The sequence below is a fragment of the Nicotiana sylvestris genome, chromosome 3 (genome assembly GCF_000393655.2).
Source record: "Nicotiana sylvestris chromosome 3, ASM39365v2, whole genome shotgun sequence".
Lineage (NCBI taxonomy): Eukaryota > Viridiplantae > Streptophyta > Magnoliopsida > Solanales > Solanaceae > Nicotiana > Nicotiana sylvestris.
Genome location: NC_091059.1, coordinates 141949309 through 141961082, shown reverse-complemented (window position 1 = coordinate 141961082; position 11774 = coordinate 141949309). Strand labels below are relative to the sequence as shown.

Genomic DNA, 11774 nt, shown 5'->3' with positions numbered 1-11774 from the left:
GGCATTAGCATCTAATAGTCAATCAAATTGAGGCATACATGGGGGAAATTAGAAATGTCTGATTTACGACCGCCAATTCAAAATTACCCACAATTTTAAAAGTAATTGACTTTTAGTTATTTTCTAATGTAAAATAAAATCTAAAGAAAAAATTCTTAAAATTCAGAAAAATTCCAGGGTGATGAGTTGGGATCCTTTAAGGAGGGGCACGGGATTATGGTCCAGTGTAATTTACTGGAGTTCAAATTTTTTATATATGAGATTCGAACATAATATGTTGTACTGCAGTTTCAATAATATATACTGGGAGTTTAAACGCAGGAGCTCCACAATCCAACATATAATGATAAAACTTTTCGTGTTTCAACTAGAGTATTTTTGCACAGATTTTATATCCGCATAAAATAACAACTTCATAAATAACAATTATTTTTCAATTAACAATCCGAGAACTGGCTAATACATGCTAGTTTCACCATATATATATATATATAGAGAGAGAGAGAGAGCGCGCCTAGAGGCCGGAGTGGAGAAAAAATAGTGAGAGGGAAAAGACAACAACATTTGTTAGACAGCAGATACGTGAGCGCTGACGCTATACAAATGCAACTCCGCCTCTGATCACCCTATCTCACATTAATAGGAGTACTATATAACAAGAACAAACCCATAGCCATCAAATTATACATACTTCCCTAAGACATTAATTGTCAACTATACACGCCGAATTTTATAATACTATACTGTTTGTCTGCCGCTTTGCCTAACATGAATGAAATTACAAATTTATTCAGTATGAACTTAATTCTCTGTTTTATTTAAGGATTAAATTGGTGATAATTTCCGAAACTCGCGGCCTTTTTGTCGTCCACATTCTGCTCTTCTGGTTAGTCCTCCTGTTTAATGTTTTCAAATTTATAACTCTCTGACATTACTGGGCATCCTATGCGCACGCAGCATATTTGTTTTTTCACTTCCTACATTTAAGCTGTTGGCCAGTTTATATTCTCTATTTTTTTGGGGGGGTCTTTGGTTCGGTGTTATTACTGTTGTTTAAATGTTTTGTTGGATCTCGCATCTGAATTTATTATCATATTATGCTGAGTAGATTCTCGCTGCTCGATATGAAGTGACAATACATTGTTGTATAAGCACCAATTAACCGCTTCCTGTTCTCTTGGAACCGCTCTTGCTTTCAGTTTTATTTTGTGTTGTCTCACTGTCTAGCATGAAAGCAGTTGAGTGGTGTGGACTGTGGATGTATAGTAGTGATTATCTAAATCTTTATCTGTGATCACATTTATGTTGTAAATAACATATTAAGGTACATCAAGTTCTTTTTGGCATTTTTTTGGGACCTTTTTGGCTGCTGTTTTCATCTTACTTTTTGCAATAATTGATCCTAAAGTTGTGAATTGCAATAATTCTTTATCTTGCACTTTTTTTTCCACTCCTTTTTTCCTGTTTCCCCCCCACTAGAATGCTCCTTCACTAGTCTGATCAAGTTAATACATTCGTGATACCAGGAGTTGAAATGTTGAATTTGCCCATTGCATGGATTTATTGAGTACTAATTAAAGTTTAAATCTTTGGACTGAAATTTCATTTCAGGGCTTAGAAATTGGAGGAGGAGATGGAGGACATTTGGGCTGTATTTTGTGGAGCATCAGATTGCTCGAATAAGAATGGAAAGCCTTGTACTGCTGATTGGGTGTCCGTGGCACACCCTTCATCTTGTATCAATCATGCGTTGATCATTTGTTTCGATGTTATACTCCTGCTCTTCTTCCTATTGACACTGTTTTCTAAGACATCCTTAAAATACACCAATATTCCTGCTCGCTTTTCTGTGTTCTCACGTTTGCAGTTGGCTTCTGCTATTTTCAATGGTTTACTGGGGATACTGTATTTGTCCTTTTTCATTTGGGTGTTTGAAGATCAGGTGAAGAAAACCCATAGTACATTACCACTGCATTGGTGGTTACTAATCTTGTTCCATGGAATTACTTGGTTATCCATAAGTTTAACCGCAAGCCTTCGGGGAAAACATATTTCAAGAACCCCTCTGAGGCTCTTGTCAATTCTCGCCTTCGTCTTTGCTGGAATTTTTGCTGGTATGTCCGTCGTTGTGGCTATTCTTGATAAAGTGCTAACAATGAAGATAGCTCTAGATGTTTTGTCCTTTGTAGGAGCATGTTTATTGTTGTTATGCACCTACAAGGGGCTGCGGCATGAAGAGAGTGATGAAACTGATCTTTATGCTCCTTTAAATGGTGCTGCCAATGGAATCAGTAAAAGCGATTCGATTAGCTCTGTCACTTCCTTTGCTAAGGCTGGGATTCTTAATAAAATGTCATTTTGGTGGTTGAATTCACTGATGAAGAAAGGGAAGCAGAAAACTCTTGAGGATAAAGACATACCCAAATTACGTGAGGCCGATCGTGCTGAATCATGTTACTTAATGTTTATGGATATACTGAACAAACAGAAACAAGTTGATCCCTCTTCCCAACCATCCATTTTGAAGACAATTGTGTTATGTCACCGGAAGGAGCTAATTGTGTCAGGATTCTTCGCGCTGCTGAAAATAACTACTCTTTCTGCTGGTCCGCTGCTTCTTAATGCATTCATTAAGGTTGCTGAAGGAGATGTAGCTTTTAAAAATGAGGGATTTCTATTGGCCATTCTGCTTTTTATATCAAAGAACTTGGAATCCTTGTCACAAAGGCAGTGGTACTTCAGGAGCAGACTAATTGGTCTAAAAGTAAGGTCTTTACTTACAGCAGCCATTTATAAGAAGCAGATAAGACTATCCAATGCTGCTAAGCTGATGCATTCTAGTGGCGAAATCATGAACTACGTAACTGTGGATGCTTATCGAATTGGAGAGTTTCCTTTTTGGTTGCATCAGACCTGGACAACGAGTGTCCAGCTCTGCTTTGCACTTATCATTCTCTTCCACGCAGTTGGACTTGCAACTTTTGCATCCTTGGTAGTGATTGTACTAACTGTGCTGTGCAATACCCCTCTTGCAAAGTTGCAACATAAATTCCAGACCAAGCTAATGGTAGCACAAGATGATAGGCTCAAGGCTATCTCAGAAGCTCTTATAAATATGAAAGTTCTGAAATTATATGCATGGGAAACTCATTTTAAAAGTGTCATTGAAAGTATGAGGAGAGTTGAAGAGAAATGGTTATCAGCCGTTCAGTTGCGCAAGGCATATAATAGTTTCCTTTTCTGGTCATCACCTGTTTTGGTCTCTGCTGCAACATTTGGGGCTTGTTATTTCCTAGGTGTTCCACTGTACGCAAGCAATGTTTTCACCTTTGTAGCAACTTTACGTCTAGTTCAGGATCCAGTGAGAACCATTCCAGATGTTATTGGTGTGGTGATTCAAGCCAAGGTCTCCTTTGCAAGGATTGTCAAGTTCCTTGAGGCCCCTGAGCTGGAAAATGCAAATGTTAGGCAGAAGCACAACTTTGGAAGTCCTGATCATGCCATACTTATCGAATCAGCTAATCTCTCATGGGAAGAGAATCCGTCTCGGCCTACTTTGAGAAATATTAATTTGGAGGTTAGACCCGGACAGAAGATTGCTATATGTGGGGAGGTGGGCTCGGGAAAGTCAACTCTTTTGGCAGCAATGCTTGGAGAGGTTCCAAGTATCCAAGGAACTGTAAGTTGCATTGGTTAGTTACTGTTTTCCTTGCTAGGAAGGAAATGACAAGTAGGTTCTCGAAGTTGTTATTGCAGGCACATTCATAGCTTACTTCACTTCATGCATATCTAAGAAAATAATTCCGTAGTCCCAACTGATTATAGATTCTCTATGTTCTGCAGGTTCAAGTTTATGGAACAATTGCTTACGTCTCTCAATCGGCATGGATTCAGACAGGGTCAATACGAGAAAATATTTTGTTTGGTTCTCCACTGGATAGCCAGAGATACCAGCAAACTTTGGAGAAGTGTTCACTGTTAAAAGACCTTGAGTTGCTACCTTATGGTGATCTCACTGAAATAGGTGAAAGAGGAGTTAATCTTAGTGGTGGTCAAAAGCAGCGCATTCAACTTGCTCGTGCATTATATCAGAATGCTGATATATATCTGTTGGATGATCCATTCAGTGCTGTAGATGCCCATACTGCTAGTAGCCTATTCAATGTGAGAAATTTTGTTGACAGTATTGTGCTTCATAGAATTTCTTATGATTTGCAAGCTCAAGTCTGAACTGGTCTTTTGCAGGAATATGTCATGGGAGCTCTCTCAGGGAAAACTGTCTTGCTTGTGACCCACCAAGTTGATTTTCTTCCTGCATTTGATGTGGTTCTGGTTAGTTTTTCTTGATGAACTTCTCTTTCTAATACGACTTCTTATCATTTATCTTTCAAAGAAAAAAAAAAGGAAGTAAACTCTCAAACTCCTGATATATTTTCTGTAAAATCACAGTAGTCTTTGAAACTGAATGGTAATATTTACAAGAAGTGTCCTTATATATGTCTACTTTTATACACAGTTAATGTCAGATGGAGAAATTTTACATGCAGCGCCATATCATCAGTTGTTGGCCTCGAGCAAAGAGTTTCAGGACTTGGTTGATGCACACAAAGAGACTGCTGGTTCAGAAAGGGTTGCAGAGGTTAATTCTTCATCAAGGCGGGAATCTCATACAAGAGAAATTCGTAAAACTGATACCGGCAAAAAATCTATAGCCTCTGTAGGTGATCAGTTGATTAAGCAAGAAGAGAGAGAAGTGGGAGACACTGGATTTAAGCCTTATGTTCAGTATCTAAATCAGAACAAAGGGTACTTCTTCTTTGCTGTGGCTGTAATCTCGCACATAACGTTTGTGGTTGGTCAGATAACACAGAACTCCTGGATGGCAGCAAATGTTGATAATCCTCAAGTTAGCACTTTGAGACTGATTACAGTTTACTTGCTAATTGGAGGTGTATCAACGCTGTTTCTGCTCTCTAGATCCCTGTCAACGGTTTTTTTGGGTTTGCAATCATCAAAGTCCTTGTTCTCACAGCTACTAAATTCTCTTTTCCATGCTCCTATGTCATTTTACGACTCTACACCTCTGGGAAGGATTTTAAGCAGGGTAAATACATCAAATGTGATCATTGAAAAATAAGCTATAACGTTGATATTAAGGATGTTTATGGACCTAACCATTTTTGCCACCTCTCCACTACCTCCCATGTATGCAGGTCTCATCAGATTTGAGTATAGTTGATCTTGATATTCCATTCAACTTGGTTTTTGCCTTTGGAGCTACCACAAACTTCTACTCTAATCTTACAGTGCTAGCCGTTGTCACTTGGCAAGTTCTGGTTATCTCCATCCCAATGGTTTGTCTTGCCATTCAGTTGCAGGTAAGAGATGGGTGTTTGATTTATCTCAGCACCCTTTATACACCCCTTGCACATACACACTCTCAATCATTATGTAGAACATCCAGGCAATAGATCCTTCAATATATTAAATTTTGAATTTCATGTCTTTGCCCATCGGCTTCTTGTATGAAAATAGTACAGAATTTATAGTTAAACGTTTTCCATATACGCTCATAGTTTGAATATATGATAGTCTGGAGTTCAAATAAATTAGAGATTCTCTGACTAGGATTGGAGGATTATGAAAGTTCAATTCTCTGCAGCACTATTCTCTTATGTGCCAGCAGTAGCTGATAAATTGGATTCTTGACTTTCTCTTACTCTTGGCAGAAATACTACTATGCGTCTGCCAAAGAGTTGATGCGGATAAACGGTACAACCAAATCATTTGTGGCCAACCATCTTGCTGAATCTATTGCCGGATCTGTGACTATAAGAGCATTCAAAGAGGAAGACAGATTTTTCATGAAGACTTTTGAGCTAATCGATATAAATGCCAGTCCTTTCTTCCTCAATTTTGCAGCAAATGAGTGGTTGATACAACGACTTGAAACTATTAGTGCAATTGTTCTAGCATCCTCGGCACTTTGCATGGTTTTGCTTCCTCCGGGGACTTTCAGCTCAGGTATGCCATTAACTAATATTACTCTTGGGATTTGATAAAGAACTCTACGTTATTGTTTCTTAACCTTTCGCTTAAACAGAAGAGCTTTTCTGATAACAGCCGCTTATTCTTTTGCAGGATTTATTGGGATGGCTTTGTCCTATGGTCTTTCCTTAAACATGTCTCTTGTTTTTTCCATTCAAAACCAGTGCACGCTAGCAAACTACATTATTTCTGTAGAAAGACTTAACCAGTATATGCACATTCCAAGTGAAGCGCCTGAAATTGTTAAAGAAAACCGTCCGCCAGTCAATTGGCCAACAAGGGGTAAAGTTGAAATTCAAGATTTACAGGTAAATTTCTTCTCACCACCTAATTTTCTTGTATTTAGAACTGATCAAGATGCTGATCAGTGTTCTCCAAAACAGATCAGATATAGGGAAGATTCCCCGCTTGTTCTTAGGGGGATCACTTGTACATTTGAAGGAGGTCATAAAATTGGTATTGTTGGCCGGACTGGCAGTGGCAAGACTACTCTCATCGGTGCCCTATTTAGATTAGTGGAGCCAGCAGGTGGAAGGATTTTGGTAGACGGAATTGACATTTCTAAAATTGGTCTCCATGATCTAAGGTCCCGATTTGGGATTATACCTCAGGACCCTACACTCTTCAATGGAACAGTAAGATACAACTTAGATCCCTTATGTCAGCATACTGATGACGAAATGTGGGAGGTAATTTGCGTTTACTTATTATGTATTGGGTCATTTATCTTTTTCGAATTTTATGGTGAATGTGTCTAATTTCTTGATTTCATTGTCATCTTCATTGATACAGGTTCTTGGGAAGTGTCAGCTAAAAGAGGCAGTTGAGGAAAAAGAGAAGGGGCTTGACTCATTGGGTAAGCTTTTCTAAGAACATGTCTGATTGTGTTATCCAAGTGGGGTGCTTCTAACTTTGGTAGTCTTTTCAGTTGTGGAAGATGGATCAAACTGGAGCATGGGGCAGCGGCAATTGTTCTGTTTGGGACGTGCTCTTTTGAGGAAAGCCAAGATTTTGGTGCTTGACGAAGCAACTGCGTCGATCGACAATGCCACTGATATGATATTGCAGAAAACTATTAGGACAGAATTTGCTAATAGTACTGTTATTACTGTTGCCCATAGGATACCCACAGTAATGGATTGTACAATGGTTCTGGCCATTAGCGATGGTAAGACCTGTTTGTTTACTTTGAAACACTACTATGAGTATGTTTATGTTGTAATGACTTTTAACTTTGGTGATGAATACAGGAAAGCTAGTTGAGTATGATGAACCAATGAAGCTAATGAAGAACGAAGGTTCACTCTTCGGGCAGCTTGTGAAGGAGTATTGGTCTCATTATCAGTCAGCAGAATCTCATTGAAGCTAACTGCATATTTTGCATTATCTTCTTTGGCCTAAAACATACTGCCCATGTAGTTGAAACTGCTGTGGATTGCCCACAAGCCGCCATTAGGATCGATCTACTTTCCATGAGCATGTGAAGTTAATCAAGATTAGGAATCTGGAATAACATAGGGACTGTGGGGCATTAAAAGAAGTAAAGGAGTTGGTGCTCAGAATTCTAATTGCTTAACATGCTAGTGCAGATTGGAAAGCTTGGGAGGTAGTGAGCCCGTATAATTGTAGTTTATGTCAATCCTCTTGATTTTGTACGCATATTCTTCATCGGATGTATGTTCATAGATGTATACCATCTTCCACCAGTATAAATGAAGTTATTTGCCACCTCGGCACTTCAGACGTTTGTGTTATAGACGCACAATATCATCTTGTTATTCCTTATCCCCAGTTAAAGAATTCTCAGAATGTCATGACATAGTTATGCTATTATTGTCAGCTAATAAGCCGTAACATTTCTCCATCGTTATTAAGGATGAAGGGCTAGCAATTCCATAGTCAATTGGTGCAATCTAACAAATAATGAAAGAAAGGATACATCTCTTGCTAGTAATACCACGTGACGAATAACATTTTATTCGTAAAATCTGTACTATATCCTATATAGGACCAATTTTGCTTTCAACCAATTTGAACGAGTTTGCCAAAATGAAAATATTGAACAAGAGTCTGCATATGATTGCCTAAACTTCAGTGCTGCATCAGAAAATCTGTGTAGTGCAAAACATCATTAAAACGGTAAATCTCTCAGCATTTCCTAAGGAAAAAAGATCTTTGGTTTTCTGTAGCCATGCTATTCATACCAAAACCATGGTAACTAGAACAGGAATGTTGGTGGTCCAAACAACTTCATAAGCCAGGTCTTGGATCTGAATTATCGGTCTTACCACTTGTATCTGTAGACCAACTTTAATTTAATCTCTCAGCATCTTCTTATCTTTAGAATCTTGATCCTGATATTTGAACTTAAAAGTGAAAGGGGAAAAAAACACTTCAGCCAATATCACAGAGGAGCCATACAATTAAGTGGAAGTACCAACTTATAAAATCACCAAAAAAATATATATAAAAGAAAGAAGAACCCTGAATTCCGATCCATATGAATAGTTGTCTACCAACAGTATATGAACTAGCCTAAAATCCTGTTCTAATCATTTTTGTTCTGAATGACAAACATCAATAGAAGTAGATGATCATCAGCAGGTAATTTATGAAAGAGAACAATATTTCTCAAAGATCACTATACCACTTAAACTTAATCCAACCCCACAATATCTCTCTAAAGATCCCTCCTAAAATAATTAAGATTCCACTGTTATCTCTATGAGTTCTTGGGAAAAATTAATCATTAGAATTGCTTGAAATTGAGACGGATCAGCAATGCAGGTAACTGACATCCGCACGTGAAATCTTTATCCTTATGGACCTCCAAGTATGGCATTTTCAATATCTTCCCTACTCAGTGCATAGCTGAATCTTCTCTCAACATCTTTCTCAAGATTTCCAGGTCCACTCTTCAGATACCTGTATTTCAAGAAACATTCAGCATGTATTAGATCAAAGTTCAAACTGGTGATGCAGTATTCTTTGAAATATGCAATCAAGAATTGCCACAATATAGTTTGGTATGATCTAGTAATTGTTGATCACAGTACGACAATGTCAATAGGACTAGTAGTAATTTAGTTCTTCAAAATTCTTCACAACTATGTTTTGCATTTCAAAGTGAGAAAGACGGCTTATTTTTTATGACGAGAGAAAGACAATTTCTTGTTCTTCTAAAAAGGATGAAACCATCCGAAGGCCTGATTCCTCTGTAAGTAAAGACATTTATCCAATAATATCTATATATAACCAATACACAGCATTTTCAACCGCTGTCAATGTAAGTTATTATGCTGTTACCTGATTCACTTTTATTCTTTATAAACAGTAGCATCTGGGACTTCTGGTAGCTTCTTTTGCATCATACACCAAAATGTTAAAATTAATACTTTTAAGAAGTGCAAAGAAGTTTTCAATAGATTAACAAAGCGTACAATCGTACCAGAAGGAAAAAGCAAGCAACGAATGAAAAATATATATCCGCATAGTTTACTCAGGATTCATGGCGGATATTGTTTTAGCAGGTTTTTCAGCATTAAGCATGATTGAGTTATCAAATAAACCTAACACGGGACTTGCTTATCAAAAGCGGGTTCACTATTTAGTATATGTACAATTTTCTTTTTCTGGAATATAACTTGAATGAATAAAGTTTATGTTCCTTATCAAAAAAAAAAAAAAGAATAAAGTTTATGTTTAAAAATAGATTGCAATTCGAACAGTACAACCTATATATGGTAGTTTCTTACAATTAATCGACCAAACAACCCTTCTTTGTAAAACCAAATCTAAGCCAGCGTAACCTCTTCTAACTCCAACATTTAGTCATAAACAGCAGATGCTGGTGGTGAAGAAAGCAACTTCCCACATTAATAAGAACCAAATCATATTAATAAATGGGCCTTTTTCAAGCTACCCTCTTGATCATGAATTTCACACCATAAAATGAAATTTTGTTCCAGTACCCTAAAATCAGGGAAAAAATCCTATCAATCACTCAACCAATTAAGCCATAGTTGGGTTCGGCCATACAAATCCTTCATTCACATTCTTCTTCCATTAGGCCCATTTCATTCCAAAACACACGTGTAAATCAGCTAAATGTAACCAAACAAGACATATTAAAAAAGTGATCCTTTATAATAACTGTGCATATTGATAAATGGGCCATTTTCAAGCTACCCTCTTGATCATGAATTTCACACTAAAAACTGTATCTTGTTCCAAACCTAAAATCAGAAAACATCCTATTAATCACCCAATCAACCAAACTATAGTTGGGTTTGGCCATATGAATCCTCCATACACATTCTGCTCCAATTAGGCCCATTTCATTCTAATACCAAAGACATACATAAAGCAGCTCCATTAAACCAATGTATATATTTAAAAAATGATATTTAATTATAAACTGTTCATCAAGATAATACTCCCTCCGTTTCAATTTGTTTGGTGACTCGGCATGAAATTAAGAAAGAAATAAAGATTCATGAAATTTGTGATATTAAATATGTCATAACATTTGTGTAGCTATAAGACTTTTGAAAAGTGCCATTAAATATGGCACGATCTTAAACATACCATAACATTTATGTGATCATAAAAGCTTCTCATTAACAAATTTAGAAATGTATGATTCTTTTTAGAAGAGACTAATGATAAGGAAATAGTGTCAAACAAGGTGGAATGGAGGGTGTACTAAACACTAACCTTATATAGAGGTCAGTGATATCAAGTGACAAGTGAGCATGCCAATCTGGCTTTTCAACAAACCAAAGAGCTCTATCATCTCTACTCTGATAAAACCCCAAACTCCTCAACCAGGCTTCTATGCAGGGCAAACTATGAGAGTACAAAGCCTTCTTCTTATCGGGAAGTTTCTGAAGCCATTCGTCCACTGTCTGAGACACTTCTGCTTCTTCGGAAGACTTGGAACATGCCACCCTTGTCCTTGACGGTGAAGATGAAGTAAGAGGAGAGGGACGTGAACGGAATTTGGAGAGAAGTAAAGGACTTGGAAGAAAGAATCTTGAAAAATTTGAAGGTGGTGGAGAAATAATAGATAATAATAATCTGTCTGTGCTAAGCGATGCAGTCGAAATGGTCGACATTTGTGTTCTATTCCTCTACTACTCTGCTTCCGCCTATGTGGTTGAAGGAAGATGAAGATAGGATTCCAACGACGTCGTATTTGTGCATTTCAACCCAAACTAGCTATACCATTGAATTATTCTACGTCATCAATATTTGATTCATTTGCTAAGTTCCATTTCGATACAATTTTTAAAACTTCAAGAATTGAAATTGCTGCAATTTTTAAATCTACTTTATGTTCATTTCGTAATATTTAAGTTGATTTCATTTAAATACTAAACGATAAATCACGGTTATCTAACCATTAAACTTCAACCAAAGTGACAAACTGATTTAATTCAAATTAGTTTGGTAAACAAATTAATTGATTCTTTGTATCTTATGTTTTGTTAAGTTTAAAAATAATTTCTCATTTGTTAAAGTATTACATTAATTGATAGAATAAACAATTGTCTTCTTTTATGATTTTGAGCGATCTCATCTAGATCTAGTGACCCAATTTTTAGGTTGAGTTCGGTATAATTTTCAATATATATATTTCTGCAACAATACACCCCATGTTATATTATTTATGCTTCAAATTCTAGTCAATGGGAGGTGTTAGAATCCTATATTTATTGAGTTAA

At 36.9% G+C, this 11774-nt stretch overlaps 2 protein-coding genes across 2 annotated transcripts; one reads left to right on the top strand and one right to left on the bottom strand.

Moving 5' to 3' along the window:
• The first annotated feature begins 668 nt into the window (after positions 1-668).
• On the top strand, positions 669-7791 carry LOC104234380 (ABC transporter C family member 10-like). The gene is made up of 12 exons (XM_009787935.2): positions 669-886; positions 1612-3679; positions 3844-4164; positions 4246-4332; positions 4517-5104; positions 5214-5378; positions 5730-6024; positions 6142-6356; positions 6432-6737; positions 6841-6904; positions 6977-7216; positions 7299-7791. The coding sequence occupies exons 2-12, from the start codon at positions 1634-1636 to the stop codon at positions 7409-7411; spliced, it is 4440 nt and encodes a 1479-aa protein (XP_009786237.1). The 5' UTR covers positions 669-886; positions 1612-1633; the 3' UTR covers positions 7412-7791.
• A 698-nt stretch (positions 7792-8489) lies between these two features.
• Positions 8490-11298, bottom strand: LOC104234381 (uncharacterized). Its single transcript, XM_009787936.2, has 2 exons — positions 10765-11298; positions 8490-8973 (listed from the first exon to the last, which is right to left on the bottom strand). Exons 1-2 carry the CDS (start codon positions 11163-11165, stop codon positions 8868-8870), a joined length of 507 nt encoding a protein of 168 aa, XP_009786238.1. The 5' UTR covers positions 11166-11298; the 3' UTR covers positions 8490-8867.
• Positions 11299-11774: the final 476 nt, after the last annotated feature.